Below are 27,125 nucleotides of genomic sequence, written 5' to 3'. Positions count from 1 at the left end.
CTCACACAGTTTCATCAGACACACTTTTTTTTCCCCAGGAATATTATTTTCCGGTCCAAAAACCCAATGCAGTGACATGGGTACGGGGAATGGTTGTGGGCTACGTCTACAACGAATCGGAAAAGGACAAAATAGATTTTTGGCATTTTCTCCTGGATGGACACACGAAGCTGCGACAGCATAAGACATATAGGCAAGACTTCGCTAATTCCTTGCGGCTTACATTTACCGACCCGCCGGCCAGATGGGGTGTGACGGGTGAGATATGAGATAGACGAAGAAGCCGAGACAGACACCGATCACACTTACGGACCCTTGGTTAATTTCGAGAAGACGACCCAGTCTTACACCAACGTCTGGAGAACGAGTCGATACATGGCTCTCTAGCTCCATCGAACGTCGGGTCGTGAGCAGGTGTCGCCCCCCACACAAATTTCTTTTCATTGCTACAGGAGCATGTTTCTTTTGTATTTGTACTATCCGCGATTCTTCATGTCTTTCATTTGGACATTTTCAGTTTTATTCATTTCCTTACTTAATTAATTTTCTAATTAGCCACTATTTGTCAACATTTGGACATTTTAGACACTATTTATTAGGTAGTACAACAAAATGTATGTCAGCAAAGGTTGTAAGTCTGACATTTAAAGAAAAAGTAATAAAATAAAATAAAAATTACAACCGTTGAAGTCTCAGTCTGAGCTTCAAACCACCTTTACCTCATTTTTTCTTACTTTAATACATTAAAAAATTAAATAAAATATGGATAGAGCGCCATGTAAGCAGGAGATCCCGTGTTCGAGTCCCGCTCAGGGAATCTATTTTCAACATATCCCCAATGACGTATATCAACGCCTGATTGCATCTATGATGTCGATTTAATTATAAAATTTATTAACAAACCTATTTAAAACCTGTGATGACCTGTATATCGATTTGAGTATGTTTCAGTTAAGTTATTGGTCCAGACAAATTCTCAATTTCATTCAACAAGAGTACGACACTGATGCGTCTGTAAACCAAACATTCGAACTTTTATCTGCCCGAAGACCACCAATGACTGATCAGACACCTCTCTTTCAGAACAAACGAAGTTCTTTGGCACCAAAATAAAAAAAAGGCGCCTGTACGTCAGTGATACTGGGACGCAGGCAGAAGCTGTCTACCGCCTGCCAGCACCAGCGGCGTCGCCTGATGCTTGCTGCAGGGCCGTGCCACTGCCACTCAGCCACGGCGCCCCCGTTGAAAGTTTGCCAGAGGGCGACGCAAGAGCTGGCTGCAGGAAATGAGAGGCTGCCCACACGAGGGAGTCGGAAAGTAACTTAGGAGGAACTCCTGGCAAAATGCACTGCCGCGACGATGTGATCAGTAGAGTGTGAGATTGTGTTTCAGCAAATAACCCGAACTGGAACGGCGCGACGGACCGACGCTGACTTATCGCGTGCTTCCCTGCAGCAATGCGCTCCTCGAGGACAGGCCGAAAACAGCGCGTCGGCAGAACTTGTAAAAAGGTCGTCTGCCGCTCCCAACTTCTGTACCTGACTCGTCTGTGACATTCGCCTTGATCTCTCTCTCGAGGCGATAGCTTTGACGGTACCAATCAGGATTAACAGCTTCAACACTCTGATGAGTAAAACGGAGAGCCTTTCGTGAAACTCTGCAGATACCTCGACGGGGAAAATTGTCCTCCTTAAGGGAGACTGCTATCCGGTGTACACTACGGCTTCTATGCGAACGGTCGACAAATAAGGGGCGACACAACCATTTCACCTAGTTGATAACACAGTTGCTGCCAAATCAAGAACGTTTCAGGACTCTGAGATATCAGTTCTATTCAAAAAATTGATAATTACCAGAATAAAATATGCTCCTACTAGAAAATAAAAAAGGGCGAATATCTCCTGGGCAGAGTTAGGTATGTGAAAAAAGAGAACTAGCTTTTCGACCCATCTGGTTGATTGGTTGTTTGTTTTGGAGGGAGGGGACCAAACAGCGAGGTCGTCGGTCCCATCGGATTGGGAATGATGGGGAGGGAAGTTAGCCATACCCTTTCAAAGGAACCGTCCCGGAATTTCCCTGGAGCGATTTAGGAAAACCACGGAAAACCTAAATCAGGATGGCCGGAAGCGGGTTTGACCCGTCGTCCTCCCGAATGGGAGTCCAGTGTGCTAGCCATTGCGCCACCTCGCTCGGTCCCGACTTATCTGGCAGCTTCAAACTCGCTTAAATCAAAACATCTTGACATATTTGCGATTTTTTACTTCTTAGTATTAGTACCCATCTAAAGGGTAGATCACGTAAGTAATAAGGAGGTACTGAAAAGAATTGAGGAAAAGAGAATTATGTGGTACAACCGGAGTAGAAGATCGGATCGGTTAGTGGGACACATTCTGAGTTGGCAACGGATCATCAATTTAGTACTGTAGGGAAGCGTGAGGGGTAAAAGTAGTAGAGGGAGACCAGGAAATGAATACAATACGCAGATTCACAAAGATGTAAGTTACAGTAGCTACTCGGAGATGAAGAGGCTTGCACAGGATAGAGTAGCATGGAGAGCTGCATCAAACTAGTATTTGGACTGAAGACCAGAACAGCAACAACATCAATGTAATATAATACATCATGACACGTAAAGTCACAACATATAAGATGTCATGTCGTATAACATTACACATACCATCATGCCATCCAACGTGGCATTTGTCATGTCGTACAATATGAAACAATATGTCATTAAAGGTTAGGATACATGCTCCCCCACTCCAGGGGTACTTCCCATTATAGATGTAGCACCAGCCTCGGATACTCTCTACTCTCTAGAATCACGTAATTTTCTGTTCTTACAGGCCTCACCATAAATGTGACTAAATGTGACAGTGGGAGGGGCGTCTAACCTGAGTGTGCTAGGGAGGCAGCATCAAGTCGTAAAAGAGCGCAAATATGTCAAGACGTTTTGACTTAAACATTTTTTGAAGTTTCCAGATAAGTCGATAAGCTAGTTCCCTTCTTTTAAATTCTTAACTCTGCCCAGGACAGATAGATAAATAGAAGGGGGTTGGGGCTGGTTTGGTGGAAGAAACCAAATGTTGTATTCTCGAACAGTTTATTGAACGTAACCTATTCTACAATACAATAGCTGGTTGTACAATGGATGTAGACGTCCGTCGATCTAGCCGGAGATGTAGTTCCTCTCTGTCGGCTGGTACTTCGTTAGGCGGTGCAGTACAGCGGCTTCGGTGATATCTTCTCGGAGACTCTGCTATAGCGCTTGCCATTAGCAGCGGACGAAGACTGGTCTGCCTTTTTTTTTCCTTTATTGATTTTCAATTCCTCCCGAAGAGGGCGGGCTGGCAGCAGCTTAGTACACTGCTCTACAGCCTACAGACTTTTATTTTAAAAACGGAACAAGAAAAGAAACAAGAAAAACCGGCGATAGAACGGTGACGTAAAGTGTAAAATGGCAGAAAAATGCGGAAGGTTAAAACAGAAAGCAAAAGGGGTTCGCTATGTTAATAAAAGACACAGTAATCAGATAAGTAACATAGTACACACACAATTTAAAAAAAAAAAAAAAAAAAAAAAAAAACACGGCGACAGTCTGGTTTCTGTTCGCATGTTCGCAAGAGATAAAAAGCACACCCAGCGACAGTATGATGGCCGTTCGCAACACTTCCCAAAAAACACAACACAGAACACTCACTGTAAAACACTGTACGAAAAGGGCGGCACAAAGATGACACTCCAGAGCCAAAGGCAGATGGGGGAGGGGAACTGGTCTGCCGGGTCTATACAGTGAGCTGGAGCCAATAGAAACCCGGAATAGGAATCCTTGGCCGGATATGTCACGGCGACCTCTGCAAGAAAAGGTTCCTATTAATCGACTGGAAGCTTCGGCGTGTTTACCTGATGTCTTCGCCTGTTTGGCTGTTGGTTTGTTTCCCACATAGCGTGGCTGTTATACGGTGCTGCCTGCCATTTAGGGGAACCCGATGACATACAGTACACCAAACAGCAAGGTCATCAGTCTTATCGGTTTAGGGAAGAATGGGGAAGGAAATTGGCCGTGCCCTTTCAAAGGAACCATCCCGGCAATTGCCTGAAGTGATTTAGGCAAATCCCGGAAAACCTAAATCAGTATGGCCGGACGCGGGATTGAACTGTCGTCCACCCAGGACATATTTGACTTTTTCTCTTGTGCTACGATATGAGTATTTTTCGTTCCGGTTCTCAACTTTTACTCTATCATAATTTTACCTTAAACCACCATGCCTAGACAACCGATGTAGATATTTGTTAACTCGAGCTACGACTGAACCAGTACTGGCATTTTATTGTATTTCGACCCATGTTGCTTATATCCTGGCAACGGAGAAATCCTTCACAAAACAACATGATAACCATTAATTACATGTATTTGTCTACTTTTTACAAAATTTTTATCTAATCGCACAAGTTTGAAGATTAGAAACAGCCCGCGTAAGAAACTACCAGAAGACTTGATTTTTGCACGTAAAATCCAAATGAAGCCAAATTTTTTGAAATCGAGTATTCCTTTTATCGTAAGAATGCATTTTTTTATTTATTTGAATCAGTTTACGTAAGAATGAAATCTGCGTGCTACATTTAACTCGACTTTCAGCCATGGTATCTCGACAACAGGTAAAGATAAGTGAATGAAAAATGTCTTTATGGCTTCGTCCATTTATCTACCTTCCTGCAAAGTCTCAGCTGATCCGTACAAGTATAATGTAAGGAACTGGCTCGCTTCAAAAACCTGTCAGTAAACGTGATTTCTGCATTGAAGATCGAAACGAAGCAAGATACTCGTATAATGCACCGATACACCGGTGGACCAAATTCGAACGATCAGTCTTTTCCCAGTTCGACGTTATTGAGGGTAAATGTTTTTGTTCGTAAAATTCGAACGGTGTACTTACAGATTACAGCATTACCTGAGCGTTAGTGAAAACATTTTGCAAAAGGAACTAATCGATTCGCATAAATTGTCTGGGCACCATCTCCGGTTCGTCGTTCGAACCTTGCCTAATATATTGTAAGGTAGCTGCAGTAAGACAGATGTCCAAAAAGCTGTACAAATGGCCGACCCAAAACGTCTTATCCCATGCACCCAGTTCAAGCGCTGTAACGATAATAATGCATACAAAATGAAAAACATTCGACTGTATGACGTTTGTCGTGCCATGTAGACCGAACACATTCTGAAAGAGTCAGGGAGCACTTCATCAAGATGTTTGCAATCAACTCCAGCCATCAAAATTAAATTGATAAAAATTTCTGCTCGTAACAAATAATTAGCCCTTTATTTGGCGGCAAAAACTGCTCAAAAATAAGTGCACGTTACAAAATGAGCTTATTTAAGCACGTAACAAGAATTTTAAAGATACTGCAGACGGATCAATTAATACGAGCATATGATTCTGAAATATACACATAATTTTGACATTGTGTGTATACATCTAAGTTATCGGAATGCATTATGATACAATGAGTTTCTTGATTGTTTTTCACACATGAGTAGGCACGGTCTTCGCGTAGAAGATGCTTTTCCACAGTCTGTGAAGAAGTTAGCAAAGCAGCTAGATTTGATGACGGTTTCTCCAAAGATTTACTGTGAACGATTTCGTGAACCTTGCTGTAGACCGAGATAAACCAACCGGGTTGACGGTAGGATGCTTCGCTGGAAGTTTATTAGGATTTGGGAAGAGAAGTTCGCGTTCTACAACTCAGCGCAGATAGTCAAGTAAAGGATAGTGCTACACAGAGCAGTTAGGCTCTTTAAGAAAGAAAAAGACCGTTAATCTTGATGATAATATTCTGAATAATGTACACAGATTTCTCTTAATCTGTTCATAATGTGAAATGCAGGTACTAGAAGTTGGAAGCGAGTGGATTTACACTGGTGCAAATCCTCAGGTGTACTTAAGAGACTGCCGTGTAGTCAAAGTCTTTATCGGCAGGAAATGTACTCTCGACGCGATAACATAAAAAGATGGACTTCGCGTAATTTGTTAGGGAGTAGGTTGGCAGCTGTGGAGCAATAAGTTGTTTCTAATAGTAGTTTGGAAACCATTACAAAGCTTCATTGAGTTTACGTGTAGCATTGGACTGAGTATTTTTGAAAATCCGAGCCTGCCTTCACATTTAACGAATTATACAAATGAATCTGTAATGTCTGCTCCATGTTAGTTATGAGCGTAGAGAAATGAGCAGTAGAGTTGGTGATAATCTGAATGGTCCCAACAGTTTGTGGTGGGTGGGGTGGGGGGGAGCGCGCGGGGAGGAGGGAGGGGAGGAGGGTGACTTGGGTTCGGTTTTTCTAAATGGAAAAGTTGTTGCTGTATATATGCAGACATCAAAAAATGTTTGCACCACCTCGGTTCCGATAGTTCCGGAACCTGTATAGAAAATTGGAACAGAGATCAACATAAACATCATTTCCGTCCTTTTCATTGCTCGTGAAAACCAAACATTGCATGTTGTACCACCAAACAGCGACACCTTCAGAGATGGTGATCCAGACTGCTGTACACACTGTACCTCTAATACCCAGCAGCATGTCCTCTTGCACTGATGCATGCCTGTATTCGTCGTGACATACGTCCACAAGTTCATCAAGGCACTGTCAATCTAGATTGTCCCACTGCTCAACGGCTATTCGGCGTAGATTCCTCAGAGTGGTTGTTGGGTCACTTCGTCCATAAACAGCTCTTTTCAGTCTATCCCAGGCATGTTAGATAGGGTTCATGTCTGGAGAATATGCTGACCCCTCTCGTCGGGCGATGTCGGTATCCTGAAGGAAGTCATTCACCAGATGTGCGCGATGCGGGCTCGAATTGTTGTCCATGAAGACGAATGCTTCACCAATATTCTACCGATATGTTTGAACCGTCGGTCGGAGGATGGCATTCACGTGTCCTACAGCCGTTACGGCGCCTTCCATGACCTTGAGTGGCGTGCGTCGGCCCCACAACAATAGGGCCCCAAAACAACAGGAACCTCCACCTTGCTGCACTCGCTGGACGGTATGTCTAAGGCGTTGAGCCTGACCGGGTTGCCTCCAAACAAGTCTCCGACGATTGTCTGACTGAAGGCATATGCGACACTCATCGGTGGATAGAACGTGATGCGCCGGCCGCGGTGGTCTCGCGGTTCTAGGCGCTCAGTCCGGAACCGCGCGACTGCTACGGTCGCAGGTTCGAATCCTGCCTCGGGCATGGATGTGTGTGATGTCCTTAGGTTAGTTAGGTTTAATTAGTTCTAAGTTCTAGGCGACTGATGACCACAGATGTTAAGTCGCATAGTGCTCAGAACCATTTGAACCATTTGAAGAACGTGATGCCGATCCTGAACGGTTCATTTGGCATGTTGTTGGGCCTATCTGTACCGCGCTGAATGGTGTCGTGGTTGCAAAGGTGGACATCTACATGGAAGTCGGAAGTGAAGTTGCTCATCATGCAGCCTATTGCGCACAGTTTGAGTCGTAACAAGACGTCCGGAGACTGCACGAAAAGCATAATTCAACATGGTGGCGTTGCTGTCAGGGCTCCTCGGAGCCATAATCCATAGGTAGCGGTCATCCACTGTAGTAGTAGTCCTTGGAAATCCTGAGTGAGGAATGTCATCGACAGTTCCTGTCTCTCTCTATCCTCCACGTCTGAACAACATCGCTTTCGTTCACTACGAGACGCCTAGACACTTCCCTTGTTGAGAGCCCTTCCTGGCGCAAAGTAACAATGCAGAATCGATCGAACTGCGGTATTGACCATCTAGGGATGGTTGAACTACAGATGACACGAGCCGTGTACCTCCATCCTGGTGGAATGACTGGAACCGACCCCCTCGGTCTAATAGGCGCTGCTCGTGTATGGTTGTTCACATCTTTGGGCGGGTTTAGAGACATCTCTGAACAGTCAAAGGGACTGTGTCTGTGATACAATATCCATAACGCCTACCTTCAGCAGTTATGGGACCCGAGGTGCAAAACTTTTTTGATGTGTATATAATATCAGATTCAAAATTCAGCAAAGGTCTGTTGTAGGAAATAAGCTTTGACAAGTAACAGCATTATTTGCTATAGTGGTGTTGATACTTTCCTGGTGGACATTTCATTTAGTGTAACTACTGATTTAGATTAAATTGGGCGAGTTTCTGGTGCATCAAGTTGTTTGGTTGGAAAAATTGGACTAGATTCTATTTACTTCAGACTGAATCAAGAATTTCTACACTGACGCGCCTGATGACATTTGCAGTGGCTTTGACATCAGGTTATGGATGAGAAGATTCACTGAGAAGACCGGAAGTTGTAGAACTGATGTCACACGCAGATTTTGACATCGGATCAGCTTTTTCCATGAAAATGTTGGCAGTAACGTAGGGGAGAAAGAGTTTTCAATGTAAATGCCGATGTCTTATATTTTTGAATTACTGGGGTACATGCAGAATTTTGTCCAGTGACTACTGTGAAGGTCAGAAATTGTTCGTAACCGAAGTGGTATGCTCTGAGATACCTAGTTGCCAAACTGTCTGTTCTAAATCAGTGAGTGTTGTCGTTTAAGGATTAGAGGTTGATAAGTGGGTGGTGTAATGAGAGGGTATCAAAAGCTGACTTGGGCCACATAAACAAAGTTCAAGTTTAGGCAGACTGCTAAGAAAGGACTTCGAAATCAGTTTTCATACAAACTTAAATTGATTTTGAAAAATATAGTAAAAGTCGCAAGAACAAAGATAATATTACCGTTTTGTTTCTGACACTTGACATCACAATTTTTACTACTGTCTTCTCTATTTCGGGTGAAAGCATGTTTGCAGTAGTTACTTTCAAAACTAACTCATGGTTAACGAAATTTTGGATATGACAGAAGATTCTTTACCTTTCATAATCGGAAATAGTTGCTAACACTGATAAGTACCTGGAAACAAGGAAAAAATTTCACATACATAACTAAGATGACAGCCTGTTCCTTCAAATGCTTGAATGAGCAGCAGGACAATCTTCTGTTTTTCGAATCAAAAACCATTGCTCCACGGGCCCGATTGTAGCGCATTCTGAAGGGAGAAGTCAGTGAAACACCTGAGTGGAATTTTCTTTTATAATCTTTGGGTCTGTCTTGTGGTAATCGCTTATCAAAATTGTCAGTGCTAATCGAGTTTTGTACATGTACGTTTGAGGTGACACGATATTTACATACCGTTGTAGAGTCTGGCGGTTCTAACAAATCACCTTAAAGGGAGGCATGCGGCCGTCGTACATCTAGATTGACGAACTTCGTGTAGTATATATAAAGTAAAGTGTAATTAAACAAAAAGAAGCTGATGTTTCTCTGGGTGAGGACGTTGGTGACTAATATTTTGTTGGTGATTAGGGATCAAATATTGGAGAAAAAGATATTACACTATTTTCTTAGCTAGGAAAATATAATAGAAAAGTAGAAACGTGTTTAAAGCTGGACTTCTTTATATCCGAAGATAGGTATTAAAGTAAGTTTTGAGCATCCATGGACGTTTGGTGAAGTGTGTATGGACGTGCTGATGGGATTATGTTTTATAGGAACCACATTATGTATTCTACTGTTGGCATGAGATATAGAGGGTTACTTAAATAAATCGGAGTATCAGTGCGTCAGATGGGGATTATTAGTACAATTTTTTTTTTTATGGAAGATCAGCTCTTTACTCGTGGGAGTACGTGGGGTGGGACTGAATACTCGAATTACAAGTTGAAGCGTATTTCACGTTGGAGCAGCTTTTACGGAGATAAGACTTACCATGAGGACAGTTGCGTACTATTTATATTATTTTGTATGGTATGATACTGGAGACGGCAGACATATTGGCTTCGAGCTTGGATTTGAAGATTTCTAGACAATTTGTGACTTTGTAGATGCTCCGTTTTTTATGACATTTTCTATTATCTACATCTAACCGGCTTGAGGAAATCCTTGCAGGACTCGTTTATGACGGAAAAGTAGAAGTAATAGGTAGGTGGGAACATGACTGCTACAGATGCAGAAGTCAGTTCAATTTCAAAGTTAAAAGGAGTTAATTTTCTGCATAGCCTTCTTCACTGTGACATCAGTAATTAAAACCCTGATGTGAGTAAGAGTGAGTGGTTGGAGGACTTTATGTAATTGTCCGAAATGGAGAAGGTTCAGAAGGGTAAGAATGGTTGTGGTTTCCGGAATCCAGGATCTTGTGAGGCATTTTATTATTTTAATTAGTACTAGTCTTTCCTGGGTAAAATCTAAGCACTTAGGAAGTTATCAACGTTGATTTAGGAACTTACGCACTGGTATGGAAAGAACGAAAGTGAATTTATGGCAGATAAGTGGGCAGGAGGATGAAACGAAATGTTTGAGAGGACAGAGTTTTACTGGCAGTCCAAGTGTCTTCTTAATTTGGTGTTTCGTCACTGTGATTGCTTTCAGAGGTCTTAGGAAAGGGAGAGACTTGCTAGGAGGTGAAGACAGATGATGGATGATGGTGTGTGAGTTACTGCGGTATGCAACGATGTTAACGACTGCTGTTGAAGGCGGCGGTGTATGTCCTGGTACTGATGTCTGGTACTGATGTTGATTTTGGGAATAGTGGTGGTGCTGAGGATGGAGCTGGGAGTGATGCTGGTGATGAAGCTGGTGACTGGGTCGACGACTGTCGTGGTGACGGTACTTTCGTTGACAAAGGATTGAGCTAATGCTGTTGCCAACGCTAGTGATAGTGATGTGAATTGAGATACAGTATTTATTTACTGTAAGAAGAATACAGAAAAGAAAATTAGGTTGTGAAGGTGACGTTCTCTCGGTATTCAGCGACGATAGCGGCCCTGGCGACAGTTAATGCGTAGACCCCCTTTGACAATATTGTCAGTAGACATCTAAGGTATCTCAGTCAGCAGCAAATTCAGAATGTGATTCCGACGTTTTCTAGCAAGCGCTCACTTTCCTCGGTGCACTATTAATTGTTAATGAAGCTGTGAACAAAACATGGATAGATCGTCATATTCGTCGATATCTTAAATCTGAAACATTGTCTAGCGTAACTACCGATAAGTAAGAAAATTCCAGGTGAAGTTAAGATCATTCATTTAAAAATTAACAGTAATACTGTTCACGTTATTGTGATATTTACTTTCCCAATTTTCTTTCAGATAACGTCCACTTTGAAACAGTGGTGGTCTTTACCAGGTAGCACATATTCGCGTTAAGCTGAATGGTGCTGCACGTCATATTGTAAGTAAGGTCAGTTGTGTGATTATAATCATAATTCAAGTTCCGTGACTTTACACCAAAAGCTACCGCACTTGAAGCAGGATTATATTCACACCACCCATCACAAATGTAGCACAGTACAGACAGAAAAGTCACGGCAGGAAAATAGAAAACTGCAGTATTCCCCGACACGAGTCTGGGAACAATACTGGAATGATCATCACACCTACATTTTGGGTGTATTGTACTCACTTCCGCATAATACCTACTAATTAATATATACTCCCAATTAGCATCAGTTGTGCAGAAGCGTATGACAGCATGTGATGAGATTTTCTGATAGAAGAGAATTATTTTCCTCCAGATAAGGGAAAGCTAATCAACAAAAACATACTAAGCGTAGTACCATTACATGTGTATACAATTCTTACGTTCGCTTGGAATACAATTTTTACTATTTCCCATTTACATCTGAGCAATTTTGACACTTCTTCCTGTGCAGTATACGTTTATCATAGCTAGTTCTACTTTATCTCAGAAAGAAACCTCGCAGCTAAAGCATAGGCATATTACAGTGTCTAAAACTGGAAGTGAAGTTAGCTATCCCACTCCTGACTACAGCACATAAAGACGATGGAGTAATTTTTTTCAACGACATATCATTCACTGTTCAGCACACTGCAGCTGCCGTTTTGCTTCATGTAATAACACTTGATTCACTGCTCATACGTGAGGAAGGGCCACTGAAGTAACTAAGAGGTTAAAAATATCTCCCTGTCGTGATACATGGCCGTTCCATTCAAATCGGTTGCTGTTTGTTTACACAGAAGCACATCGTTATTTTCGACGTTTATCTCATCATACCATAGTTCAATTGCAAGACAAACTGCTATCGCACTGCTAGAATAAAAATAGACTGATTACAAAAACTAATTCCTTTCATTATGTTCTCAGGCTTTTCTCTGTATTTTGCTTGACAGCAAGAAAAGGGAGAGCTCTCAGGCAAATAATACTATGAAGCACATACGTTGCACGAGAAAATGAAGTGATCTTCCGAGGGGCGGATCACGTTATTTGTAAGAAGATGAGCTGTCTATTATCTTGTTATAATTTGACCAAGTTCCAGTCATCTTACGCGTTGACGACCTCCTCGTAATATTTTCAAAACCCACAGAAAAAGTACACAGTTTGATTTAAAATACATAAAGTCGTTGTCATAAAGAGGCAGCTTTAAACGTTATCGTACGCCTCTATAGCTTCGTGACCAGCGTGTGCAGCTGCTGTGCGGTAGATCCGGATTTGATTTCTGGTACTGCAAGAGATTTTTTCCTTCGTGAGCTGACTGGAATGGGGTGCACTCAACTTCGTGATACCAACTGAGGTTCTGTTTGAGTGAGAAGTAGTGAGTGGTTGCACGGTCAAGAAAGCCGACAACGGCCGGAGGAACGGTGTGCTGATACCACGGCCCACCATATCGCATCCAGTGACGTCATAGGCTTGGGAGGAATGTCTTAGCTGCCTCAACCTGTGTATAACCGTCACACTGATAAGCAGTTATTTGGTGTCAGCGCAAAAGGAACCGTTTGCTACTTTTCTTGTACTTTGGTCCAACGCTCTTTATTGTACCGTTGTTCCTTTTAGTTAGGAATGTTTTTTCTTTTACTTTTATGCAACCTGAAATGCTGCTGAAATATTTTTCGCTCTTGGATAAAACTACTATCAATAGCAGTCGCCATCATATTCACTTAGAACACCATGAAAATGAAGATTAGAGTTTAGCATCCAATCGATAATGAGGTAATTAAGAATGACAGGAAGACCGAGTGGGGTTTGAATGGGAGGTATAATCGGCCTTCATCCGGCTTAATAGAATTATCAAAAGAGTGGCAAATGGTCGGGCTGGAAGAGTCTAGTTCCTACTGAATATGAATTTAGAATTCATCGACTACGCCACTTCCTTGTAGCATATCTTTCCAGTTGTTTCATAACACACAGAATTCGAATAACATTTCTTCATAATTCAAGAAAGTATCTAATACTTCAATGTTCGTAGCGTGAATTAACTGATGATTACATGGAATGTGATATACACTTTAACATGATAATGGCCCATCTCGCAGAAAGAATGTCGATGAAGTCTGGTTGTCGTGGAACACCATAATTTGTAAGCTGTTCACAACTATCGAAAGTACATGTATCTTACTACCATTTTGTCATTTCCCTTCCAGTAAAAAGTGAGCGGATAAAATTATTGTGGTTGTGCTGATACTTGCTAAAATGATGCCATTTTCGTAATTTTCTATAGTTTGGGTATGATGTGCACCAGATGTTGCCCTCTGGAAGTACTCACATTTAAAGTGCAACACTAGGTAGCCAATTATTATTACGGAACAGACATGTAGCAAAAGTAACAGAAACTGTTGTATTTTAATTATATGTCGATGGAAAGTTTCGCACTTACTTCCCTTACTGTCACTGTCGAAGAGTTTCGTAGCCGTGCACCCGGGACAATAAGTCAATTTTGTATCGTGTTCTGAGGACAATTATTATAGTTAATTTGAAAGAAACCTTGTAAAATCTAGTCCTCGCAGATAGTGTATACTTCTGAAATGACGTCTTAAAGCGCTACACAGATGCACAAAAATATTTATTTAATACCCAGTCATATATCGGGTATCAACAGTTTTCAACAGTTGGTCACCGCAACGCATATTTAATAGCATCTACGAAACCCATAATTATGAAAGAGATACTTTCCTGTTTGCCGTCTTAGAACCTACGATGTCAGTTTAAGAGATTTAGCTTTTTTCAGCCAACAGTCCTCTGATTAGTTGGGCGTGGACCGCCAAGAATTCCTCTCCTGAGACAACCTTTACATTTTAGAGTAGCACTTGCAATCTAGGTCCTCATTTGTTTGCTGGATTTATTCCGATCTCTGTCTTCCCCTACAGGTTTTCCTTTTTACAGCTCCCCCTAGTACCATGGAAGTTATTCAGCGATGTCTTAAGAGGTGTCCTACCTTCCTGTCCCTTCTTCTAGTCCATATTTTCCGTATATTCCTTTCCTAGCTGATTCTGCAGAGAATCTCTTCATTGCATGCTTTGTAAATCCAACAAATTTTCAACATTCTTATGTAGCACATCCCAAACGGTCTCATTTGATAGCGTCGAACGCTTTTTTCCACGTCGATAAATCCTATGAGAGTGTTATGATTTTTCTTTAGTCTTGCTTCCCTTACCAACCTCAAGGTCAGAATTGCCTCTCTGGAGTCTTTACCTCTCCTAAAGTTAGACTGATCGTCATGCTACACATCCACAATTTTTTCCAGTTCTTATACATATTAGTCTTATCATCAACCTGGCTGCATGAGCTATTAGGCGGATTGTGCAATAAATCTCACACTTGAAAGCTCTAGCAGTCTAGCAGTATTCGGAAATTTGTGAGATGTTTTTCCGAAAGTTATATGGTATATCGCTAGACTCACATATACTACACACCTACATGAATAGTATTTTTTTGTAATTCTTCCAATAATTTTACATGTTTTGATGAAATGTTATCTATCCCTTCTCCCTTATTTCATGTTAAGTCTTCCAAGCCTCTTTTAAATTCTGATTCTAACATTTGATTCCTTATCTCTTCTACAGCGACTCCTGTTTTTTCTTCCTGTCATGAGAAAAGTCTTCTCCCTCGTGGAGGTCTTCAAATTACTCTTTCCACCTATCTGCTTTCTCCTCTACATTTAATAGTGGAATTCCTATTGCACCTTTAATGTTACCACCCTTGCTTTTAATTTCACGGAAGACTGTTTTGACTTTTCTACATTCTGAATCAATCCTTCAGACAAGTTTTTTTTTTTTTTTTATTTCTTCACACTTTTCATGCAGCCATTCGGCCTTTGCTTCCCTGCACTACCGATGTATTTCAATCCTAAGTGACTTGTGTTTTTGTATTTTCGCTAAACCACGGTAATACTAACCTAGATGGCTGACAGGAATGGAAGCGAACTCGTCCAGTACCTTAACCACACCACCACATTCGTTGGAAGTCTTGTGCGAGAAAACGAGAAATCGACCTCATCCACATGAAAGTACACGGTAGATTACGCAACGAAACGGATGAGAAAGTATGTAAGAAGACGTCAGCAGGAAAATGTGGTTTGGCAGTTCGAAACACTTTAGGTTTTAAGATTCTATTCATCAGATCTAACATCCTATGTCCCAGCTGTTCACACACCTAAAAGATATCTGGTTGGAAAAACTTTTAAATCAAATGAAGAGTTTATGGCAACTGTAGATGGATTCTTCTCAGAACCTTCGCATTCGCACTTCTTGTATGGTATCCATTCACCTTCAGTAAAAAACACTAACCTAAAGGGGAAATACCTCAAACATAAGTGTATTATTGTCCTAAATTCAGTCATTTACCGGGAGATTGAGAACATTTCACCTCCTGTCTTATCACCTAAGTGGAATACAATGAGTTATACATGTATTTGTAGAATGAGAGAGAGAGAAAGAGAGAATGAGGGCAGGGAAGAGCGAAGGGACTGGTCATTATTTATGGATCGAGGTTATATGCTCCAGTGAACCACCATATATACTCGTCAGTTAGAAATGTGTGTAGGTATAGACGAACTTTCGACCGATCCCTGTGGATGTTAGCAAGATCGGCATCGGTTGAACTAGCCGACAGTGAGACTTTCTCGCTATGGATTCCTTTCCAGTTAATACAAGGTATTGCCCAGTGGATAATTAATAGGACACGGGTGGCCTCAAACATGAAACTTGAGCGTTGCACCGCACAAAAGATAGAAAACGGGGTGGTTATCTAATTATGAAATGAAACAATGGTCCACATTAATTCCTGTTAATTATAAAGTTCCCTGCTAATATATTTGTAATAAGAAGTTTTTCAGGATCTATTGTATCTCAAGAAAAGCAGACAATACGAAAATGACAAATATTGACATCGGACAGTACCAATCTAGCATTTAAATATTCCAACAAAAACTGGATAGTTTAGGCTATTGCAATAAAGTCGTATTCTGCAGATAACCTACAGTAAGACAAATCTGTGTTGGATACACAGTGATTGCCTTGATATGCCAGTAGAATGAAGAACTAAAACGTGCAGATAACATCACTGATCGATTCAGGTATGATTCTTCAGTCACTCAAGAAAAGCGTAAGATTCCCGGAACATACCCGAATCTAACAACGTGGCTAACAACACTTGGCAATTCTCATATCCTGCTCACCGAAGCTGTAGTTTTTCGCCGTTTTCAGCACTTAGTAGTGTGAAATATAGTGAGGGCCGTGATCTGCTGCAGACTGCAACACATTAGCTGCCGACTGCTGGCACTGCCCTCCTCTACAACCTCAGACACTGTCCTCTCTCCCATGTCCCTAAATCAAGTATATTGCTCCATGTCTCCAGCCAAAGTGTTCTCCACCAACACAGAGATCTTTCTCATGTCTACATGCTCGCACATTTCCCATGAGCCAATGAATGATGGTCTGCAAAATGCCGGCCAGTGATATTTTTGTTAAGGAGACAACGATTTCCCCTCCTAGCAAAAGTTTTACATCGTTAAACAATCGTTTCAGTCTCATGGACGCAGTTCTTAAACAATTCTGAATTGCATCCCCACACTTCAGCTAAATTTTCTGCTTCAGCCAATACGCTAGTTTCCATGTCAGTATTTCTAAGAGATCGGTATCCAGACTTCCCCATTTTTAACACTAACCAACGAGGAGTCCCCATACAATTCCTATTATACAAGAGATTGTTAATGTGTATAAGACGGTGCGAGGAAGTAGGTCCATTGCCTACAAAGAGAAATGAATTCCTGACGAAGATACAGCTCCGTTGCTTTTCACATAACGCAGAGATCTCTATGCATTACAGATTTCGCCGGCCGCTGTGACCGAGCGGTTCTAGGTACTTCAGTCTGGAACCGCATGACCGCTACGGTCGTAGGATCGAATCTTGCCTCAGGCATGGATGTGTGTGATGTCCTTAGGTTAGTTAGGTTTACGTAGTTCTAAGTTCTAGGGGACTGATGACCTTAGATGTTAAGTCACATAGTGCTCATTGCCATTTTTTTTCTTGTTACTGGCTTTCCATGTACTCTGAAGGTGACCCATCGGTACAACACAAATTTCCTTTGAAATGTAATTTATCTAGGATGGTACTGCTTGTAAAAAATAAGAGGCTGCATAAGCGCAGGTATTTGTCACAGTATGCTACACTACTTCTGTGAATGTAGATCTGGACCTCACATTGTGCAGACTGCACTATGTGAAAAACTGCCAGAATGTGACGCACTGACGCCTCGAGTAAACAGTGGTCGGGTTTCGACGTGTACTTCTCACTAGTGGATGCTTTGTCCCATCTGCCTTCTTCCGCCTCTAAAACTCAAGCCGAAACTGCTAGAACGTGCGCTTGGACACCAAGTCATCTGCCCAGCACCTCTCACCTGACTGTAACACCTCAGACCCAGCTAAAATACAGAAAATATCAAATGCAAAAGAGCAACTACTAAAGAGAAAGAATTGATATAAAAGTAGACTGTTTAATCCTGGCAGTCACTAACGTTTCTTATTACAAGAGAAAATATCAAATGCAAAAGAGCAACTACTAAAGAGAAAGAATTGATATAAAAGTAAACTGTTTAATACTGGCAGTCACTAACGTTTCTTATTACAAGAGTTAAATACTGTATTGACTGATGGGAGTTGAACTGAACTGCTCCGCACATCCATCAAAGCGCCGCAGCCAGTTACTTTGAGTATCTTTAGAGTTCCTTGCCGTTGATAAAATTGGAAGGCGATAACTGCTCCCCTTCAGACTGCGTCATTACCGTACTTTAGTGGCAATAAAGGTTTATTCTTTGCATTCAGAGCAACGCAAGTGGTGCTAATATGGAAGCTGCCTTCCCCGACAGAAAAGCCTTTTAACTTGACTATTACCTCTTTCTCTCTGTCTCTCTCTCTCTCCCTCTCTCTCTCTCTCTCTCTCTCTCTCTCTCTCTCTCACTCACTCTGGCTGTCTTTCCCTTTGTCTCTTCGCAAACACTTCCCTTGATATGACACGTACAGTGGTACATGAAAGAATTTTCTCCGACTTGTAAGGTGTAATTTTGCGTCATATCACACTTTCCTCCCAAAAACTATCGCCTCCCCTCCCCCACCCCCTTCCCAGTCACAGACGCTGTGTCTCCACTCCCCACTGGGACCCAACAATAGCCTCATCTACGCTCCACTGTATATGTCGAAGAGGCAATGACACATCTGCCTATCCTCTCACTGTCAACGACCTCAGTTGTCGAGTGCAGTTCCGAGGCGGCTCGTAACAGAGCTCTCTCGTGGCCCGTGTTTACAGCCAGTTTTAATTGTAGCCATCTCCTTGACACACCAAAGGTACACCTAGAACATGAAACAGCATCGATGCCTCTCCTTAACTGTTACCTTGTAGCTGTCGAATATTTGCAACGTTCCAAGAGACAATCAAGTTAAATCTTCCGTATCTGACAAGGACAAGACCCAGCAACACGGGTTTCGACGCTTACACCTGCACAGACCCCACCTAGACGGTAAATATAAGGTGCGACTCAGTACATCGAGCAGACTTCCTTGCCCTCGCCCCCACCCTGCAACGATCCCAACACCTTCTCCAATCCCATCTTGACCAATTCACAGCTTGGTGTAACCAGTGGTTGCTCAAGGTCAAGCCTTCCAAGACCCAGAAGATCATTGTAGGCAACACCACCCCTTCTTTCCGTCTCCTTGACTTCTATATCACCGTTTATGGCCGTCCTATCGCCCTCACTCCCACCCGCAAGTATCTTGGCGTCACCCTTGATCGTCAGCTCTCCTGGACCCCCCATCTCTGGACAATCAAAGTGAAGGCACGCTCCCGTCTCCGTCTCCTCAAGCTTCTTTCTGGCCGCACATGGTATCTGGACCCGTCCACCATCCTCCACACCTATAAATCCCTCATCTGCTCTATTCTCTGCTACGCTCATCCCGCCTGGATCTCCACCCCTCCTACATTTTACAAATCCCTTAAGATCCTCGAAAACCTTGTGCTCCGCCTCGCCTGTCGCATCCGCCTCCCATCCCCCACGTGTATCCTATATGACCTCATCCCATTCCCGCACCTAGCCCCATTCCTTGAACGGATACGGATCCTCTACACCTGCCGCAAACTTGATCCCCCTCATTAGCTTGTCTCTCCCATCCTCTTCCACTCCTGTCCGCTGCTGCGCCTGTATTCCCACGTCAAACCTGCTCTCCACCTCTCCGCTTTCCATACCCTCGCCCAAGGTAGCTTTTGTGGTGTCACCACAAGACACCACACTTGTTAGGTGGTAGCCTTTAAATCGGCCACGGTCCGGTAGTATACGTCGGACCTGCGTGTCGCCACTATCAGTGATTGCAGACCGAACGCCACCACACGGCAGGTCTAGAGAGACTTCCTACCACTCGTCCCCAGTTGTACAGCCGACTTTGCTAGCGACGGTTCACTGACTTCTATGCTCTCATTTGCCGACACGATAGTTAGCGTAGCCTCCAGCTACGTTATTTGCTACGACCTAGCAAGGCGCCATGATCAGTTTCTATTGATATTGTAAATCATGTTCCGTCAAGAGCGACGTTCGTCATTAATGGATTAAAGTTAATTATTCCACCAACTACTTCCGTTTTTCTCAATTCTAATTCCCTTGTCATGTTCCAGACCTCACGCCAGCCTAAGTGAGCTAAAACGCGTGCATTTCGGCCTCCTTTAGTAACCCTGTGTTGGCTCTCCCGCCAACCACAACAGCTTTCGCCACCTCCCCCTCACTGATGATGCCCTCCTCCCCTCCGTCTACCCCTCCTACCAACTTTGATCCTTTTCTACCACCCTCTGTGCTTTTTCCCTAGGGCACCCTCTCTCCCTTCTCTCCCTCCTCCCTTCCTCCCTCCCTGCTCCCCTGGGCTTCCCCTACCTCCTACCTTCTTTCCTCCCCCTCCTAACTCCTCTGCCACTGGCATCTACGCCCTCCCCTCTCCCTCCTTCCCCCTTCTCCCCTTTAGGCAGGTACACGGACTTGTAAACGAAAAGTGAACTTTCGCGCGCCAGAGATCGTCGCCAGTGTTTAAGTGTGTGCAATCGTGTTAGTGATTCAGTGTTTCATCACATGTGCTCCTTTGTTTACGTGTGCCGTTCCTGTCGTCTCTGTTTAGTGCCCGAGTGCTGAACGTTTTTGTTTGGACGCTGCACTTGTGAACGGCTTCATGTATTTTTAAATTTGTTTTTCTACTGTTGTCTATCCACCGTTTTCTTTCGTTTTTCGATGTGTCCACTTATAATCAATGTATTGTCTGTGGCCGAAAAGTGGCGTAGTATTGCCGCTGCCGGCCTACCTTTGTATAAGGTGTCAAAATAACAATAAAGGAAAAAAAACGATCAGGTAGCGTGCTGAACTACTGGCATAGAATTCAGTAGCCCTTGCACTGGCGGCAACAGCTCACAGTGCGGCCCCTCTCCTATTGCAGACGATCTCGTGGCTGCTGCCGGACGGGCAGCGCGCGCGCGACGTGCCGGGCCTGCGGCAGGCGCTGGCCAACGGGACGCTGCTGCTGGAGCCGTTCGCCGCCGAGGACTACCGGCCGGACGTGCACGGCGCCGCCTACCGCTGCCTCGCCTCCAGCTCCCTCGGCGCCATCCTCAGCCGACGCGTACAGGTCCGGGCAGGTGCGTAGCTTCACTCTCTGGTAGCTGCTATTTGCTACGTACTCCCTCTGTAGACAATTTTCTTATACATACGAATATGAGCTCACCGGATAAAACAGTCACACTTCATGATGGAATGATACCCATTACCCAACTACAGTTCAGTTAATGAAAATCCTCTCCAGGCGCTTAATTAGAAGTTTACTAATTCCACACAAAACCGGTTTCGGCCTTTGTATTAGGTCATTATGAAGTGTTAATATTTTTCTATCCCTCCTGGAAGGCGGCGCGTGGGTCTGCTCCTGTAAACTAAAGGGTAGGCCGAATGTAGGAGGTGAGTAGGAGCAGGAAAAGGTAAAATGTGTGTGAAATCTTATGGAACTTATCTGCATAAGTTAAGCATACACAGTACTTAAATTATCCTATGGACAAACACACGCATGCCCGAGGGAGGACTCGAACCTCCGCCGGAACCAGCCGCACAGGCCATGACTCCCGCGCCCCAGACGGCTCGGCTAATCCCGCGCGGCAAAGGTGAAATGCTTTTGTACTGTGTTTACATTACAGAACATTTGATAGAGAATGGTAGTCAATGACATACGTAACTTTTCACTGAAGAGCACATAGGTGCGAAGCTGGATAGGCATCAACGATAATAACCACTAGAAGTTCGACAAACTATCACTGAAGCAACTGAAGTAACTAAGTCTGTAATGACGAGCCCCCTACCAAGTAGAAAAACTGTTGTTAGGTCGTCTTCTCGGAATCAAATGGGCTGAATATGGAGCGGCGCTCGTAGAGCTGCACAGCGCCAGCTAGAGGGCGCTGTCGTAGGTGTCGGTTTCGGCGTCGTAGTGCCAACCTAACAACTTGCACCTACGCCGTGGCATCGTAGCTATCGATACCACAAGTATAATTATTTATTACTTCAATGATCGGTTAGATATACAAAAAGTGTTCACATAAACGATTTCGACAAACAATTGCCATCTTCAGATATGCATAATCCTCAAAAAACTTCATACAGACAACAGATGTAGTGACGTAGTTTGAACATCATAAAGTTATTTAATATCTCAATGAACGTACATATCGTCACATGATAAAAGAGTTTTATCATGTACATCCACTGAAATGTTAAATGGCTTTATGATGTTCAATGTACCTAGTTATATTTTTTGTCTGTACGGAGCTTTTTCTGGATTAAGCATATCCGAAAATGGTAGTTATGTGTTGAAATCGGTAACGTGAATATTTTTTCACATATATAAGCGGGTTTTGAAGTGATACATTAGTATACCAAGATTAGCAACCCACGGCTAGCCGCGCGGTCTAACGCGCTGCTTCCCTAGCGGAAGGCGTGCCGTTCCCCGGCACGAATCCGCTCGACGGATTAGTGTCGAGGTCCGGTGTGCCAGCCAGCCTGTGGATGGTTTTCAAAGCGGTTTTCCATCTGCCTCGGCGAATGTGGACTGGTTCCCCTTATTCCGCCTCAGTTACATTATGTCGGCGACTGCAGCGCAAACACTGTCTCCACTTACGCGTACACCGTAATTACTCTACCACGCAAACATTCGGGGCTACACTTATCTGATATGATAATTTCCGGGGGAGGGGGGCGGGGGGGGGGGAGGGGGGCGGGGGGGGGGGAAGGGGCTGTCCACTGCAGGTCGAACCGCACTGCGTTCGGTGTTGGCTGGCGGTGCAGTGGACGGCTGTGGTCTCTTTTGTGGTTGTGAACCACTGAGGGACGAAGCCTCTCTGTCGTTTCGAGGTCCCCAGTTCAATACACGTACTACCTAAATTACAAAGGTAACAGACTTTCAGTCAGCTATAAATCAGCTCTTAAAAAAATTGTCAAGTGTATGTTAAACTGAAAAACGTTAATATGTAATTTGATTTGTGTAGAGATGTATACTTTTTATTTTTTTATAATGGAAGATGAGATACAACACCTATGTGTGCAGTGACAAGTGCAGGAAGAATATAGAACTTACGTTCTGCGGTAGAGAAGGAACGTCAAATAATAAAACCAGTGGAAGTCAAGAGCATTTAAAAAGTTTCGCGCCCAGTGACGGGTTGTGAAAAATGCGTGTCTCGTATTTATAAAAAAAAACTGTACAAGCCTATACCTTAAAAACTGTTAACATGATTCAGTTGAAAAAGAGTTATCTGGCGTGTTTCAAAATTACTTTGCACTTTTTTCAGGTTAAATGCTAATAGCAGACGATAAAACAATGAAGGTCAAGTATAATTAAAAGTTTCGCGTCCAGTGACTTCAAAAGAAAAAGGGCGAGTGGCAATTATTAAAAAGTGTATAATCCGATACATTAGAGCTGTTAGCCTGCATTTGAGTAAAAGAGTAATTTCAAGCCTTTATTTAAAAGTGCATGTTCATTCTTAAATAACTCAATTGCGGTATTGTTTATGTCTATATGTCAATAGTTGTTTTGGCTTTGAGCATTCCTCGTATTTACAGCGTGTTTTTGAGATGCAAAAAGTCTATCTGGTTTCTTTCTGTGACTAGACACGAGCTTGCTATTTAGTCCAAGCACTCACAGTCTTTCGTATTCGTAAACCTTATCAGACTGAAACAAAGTTTAAAGAAATAGGTAACAGTAAATGAATATTATACTTATTAAATTTGAGAGCTCTCTTCTCTTATAGAAGCCCCTGATTTCATTTCATATCCAAAGCACTTCACAGTGCATTTGAGCCGGCTTTTATCCTAACGTTGACGGGATCAGGGATAATATTTAGCCTTAAACATATCTCGTTAAATTTTATATGCTCAGTGATGGTAGAGAATCTGATCTGCAGTTTCACATTAATTCCAAGCAATTACTTTCATCGCTGTACTTGACAAACATGCCGTTGTAATTCTGAAACATATCTCAATATAACTCTTTTACCCAAAAGCATGTTAACAGTTTTAATGTATCGGATTGTACGTCTTTATAATTACGACACGCTCATTTTTCTAATGTCTTCATTGGGCAAAAAACTTTTTTCAAATGTTTTTATATTTTCTCGTAGCTTTTCTACAGCATTACCTAAGTTATATATTCTTTCTGTAGTTCTATGTACATGTACACTAAAGAGCCAAACCAACTGGTACACCTGCCTATTATCGTGTGGGGCGAACGCGAGCACGGAGAAGTGCCGCAACATGACTTGGCATGGTCTCTAGTAATGTCTGAAGTAGTGCTGGAGAGATTGAAGCCATGAATATTGCAGGGCTGTCTATATGTCCATAAGGGAATTCTGGACGTGTGAGGTGTCGCATTGTCTGCTGGAATTACGCAAGTCCGTCGGAATGCACAATGGATGCAGGTGAACAGACACGATGTCAGAGTGGTATCCAGACGTATCACGGGGTCTCATATCACTCCAACTGGAGCTTGAAGAGTCTCCTGATGAAATGGAGGGTCAGTGGATTCATGAGGGTGTCTTCACACCCGTGCACGATCATCCGTTCGATACAAATTTAAACGAGACTCGTCCGACCAGATGACATGTTTTCAGTAATCAATAGTCCAATGTCGGTGTTGACGAGTCCAGGCGAGGCATAAATCTTTGTGTAGAGCAGTCATCAAGGGTACACGAATGGGCCTTCGGCTCCGAAAGCCCATATCGATGATGTTTCGCTGAATGATTCAGACACTGGCACTTGTTGATGGTCCAGCATTGACACGTGCACCAATTTACTGGAGGGTTGCACTTATATTACGTTGAACGATTCGCTTCAGTCGTCGTTGATCCCGTTCTAGCAGGATCTTTTTCCGCCGCAGCGATGTCGGTGATTTGATGTCTTCCGTGGTTTCTGATATTCAGAGTACACTCGTGAAGTGGTCGTACGAGAAAATCCTCACTTTGTAGCTACCTCGGAGATGCTGTGTACCATCGCTCGTGCGTCGACTAAAACACCACGTTCCTACTCAATTATATCTGGATTATCTGCCATTGTAGTAGAAGTAACCGATCTAACAACTGAGCCACACACTTGTTGTCTTACATAGGTGTTGCAGACAGCAGCACTGTATTCTGTCTGTTTACTCCATATCTCTGTATTTGAATACGCATGCCTATACCAGTTTCTTAGGAGCTTCAATGTATTAGTGTCGTCTTTCATCTCCTACTAAAAAAGATAAAAAAAAGTCAATATCCCCATCATATTATATATTAACGCTCTCAAGTTTCAGATACAGACGATAAATTTTAAAAATTTACGTATTACTCTCTGGAAATATGTAGCGTCTGAAATGTAAGTGTAATAATTTATTACTTCAACAATCGCTTAGATACACGGGGTAGTCAGAAATAGTGGGGAAAGCTTGTAGAGGTGTTGCAGGGTGGGTTGTTCTGAGAAATAATTGTTAAGAAAATTTCGGAACGTTGTTTCCAGTTGACGGGTGGTTTTCTGATTTCCATTGCGCTCGTAAATGCTATGTGCTTGCCCCAGAAAGAGGAAGACTAAGAGAGCATACAAAAGTTTCACATTAATTCCAAGTAATTACTTTCATCACTGTGTTTGAAAAACATGAAGTTGTAATTCTAAAACATGTGTCAATATAAATCTTTTACTTGAAAGCATGTTAACACTCTAAATGTATCGGATTGTACGTCTTTATAATTATGACACGCTCATTTTTCTAATGTCTTTATTGGGCACGGAAGTTTTTCTGGTGTTTTTATATTTTCTCGTTGCTTTTCTACAGGATTATCTAATTTGCATATTGTTTCCGCACTTCTATGTAAATATACACTAAGGAGCCAAAGAAACTGGTACACCTCTGTAACAAAATTTTGAATTTAGTACACAATCTGAGCAGTTCTGTTAGATTGCCTGCAAGTGATGCTATCATTTAGCATCTAAATGAATTGCAAAATGATTTATACGAGGTATCTTTACGGTTCAAAAAGTGGCAAATGTCTCTAAATTATGAAAAGTGTGAAGTTATCCAAGTGAGCACTAAAAGAAACCCGGTAAATTTCAGTTACACGGTAAAACACACAGATCTAAAGGCTAAATACTTATGAATTGCAGTTATGAGTAACTTAAATTGGAACGATCACGTAGATAATGTTTGGGGGAAAGCAAACAAAAGACTGCGGTTTGTTCGTAGAACAATTAGAAAATGTAACAGAACTACTAAAGAGACTGCTTACACTACGCTTGAGCTTCTTCTTCAGGAGTATTGTTGTGCGGCGTGCGATTTGCATCGGATAGGACAAACAGAGGGCATCCAAAAACCTCAAGGAAGGCAATTTCCTTTTCTGTTATCTACGAGGTAGGGGAGAATGCCACAGATACAACAAACGAATTGGGGTGTTAGTCATTAAAACAAAGGCATGTTTCGTTATAGCAGTACCTTCTCATGAAATTTAAACCATCAACTTGTAAGTAGGCTGCTTAGGATTTTATGTTGTTAACGTCACGTAGCGCTCTGTATGAAAAATCACTGACTGTGCTGCGTGCAGTCTGTGGCTGGTTTGCATTATTGGAATTTGCTATTGTAGTGTTGGGCAGTTGGCTGTTAACTGCGCGTAAAGTTGCGCAGTTGGAGGTGAGCCGCCAGCAGGGGTGGATATGGGGAGAGAGATGGCGGAGTTTTGAGAGCGGATGATCTGGACTTGTGTCCATCAGAGACAGTAAATTTGTAAGACTGGGTGTCAGGAACTGATATATATAATGGCTTTTGAACACTATTAAGGTAAATACATTATTTGTTCCCTTTCAAAATCTTTCATTTGCTAACTATGCCTATCAGTTGTTAGTGCCTTCAATAGTTAGAATCCTTTATTTAGCTGGCAGTATTGGCGATCGCTGTATTGCAGTAATGCGACTAACGAAGATTTTTGTGAGGTAAGTGATTCATGGTTATTATTAGTCAGGGCCATTCTCTTGTAGGGATTATTGAAAGTCAGACTGCGTTGCGCTAAATGTATTGTGTGTCAGTTTAGTGTTGATCAGAATAGGTAAAGAGCGAAATGTCTGAGTAGGTTCAGTTCTGCTCAGCTGTTTCAAAATCAAATAATGTAAGAGGTTTACCAGCACAGCAGTTCACTAATTTTTCTAAGGGGATGTTTCAAACTTTATCCTCAGTGTGTGAAAATATTTTACTGGCGCCCACCTTCGTAAGGAGAAACGATTGTCATACTAAAGTAAGGAAAGTC

General features: G+C 42.6%; 1 protein-coding gene across 1 annotated transcript in view; it reads left to right on the top strand.

Moving 5' to 3' along the window:
* The window catches only part of LOC126335919 (Down syndrome cell adhesion molecule-like protein Dscam2), a 627,039-nt gene that overhangs the window by 90,227 nt on the left and 509,687 nt on the right, over positions 1-27,125 (top strand). The window contains exon 3 of the mRNA XM_049999393.1: positions 20,771-20,969. Within this exon, the coding sequence (XP_049855350.1) occupies positions 20,771-20,969 (199 nt within the window). The remainder of the gene's footprint in view (positions 1-20,770; positions 20,970-27,125) is intronic.

The sequence above is a fragment of the Schistocerca gregaria genome, chromosome 2, assembly GCF_023897955.1.
Source record: "Schistocerca gregaria isolate iqSchGreg1 chromosome 2, iqSchGreg1.2, whole genome shotgun sequence".
Lineage (NCBI taxonomy): Eukaryota > Metazoa > Arthropoda > Insecta > Orthoptera > Acrididae > Schistocerca > Schistocerca gregaria.
This window is presented reverse-complemented; position numbering and strand designations above follow the sequence as displayed.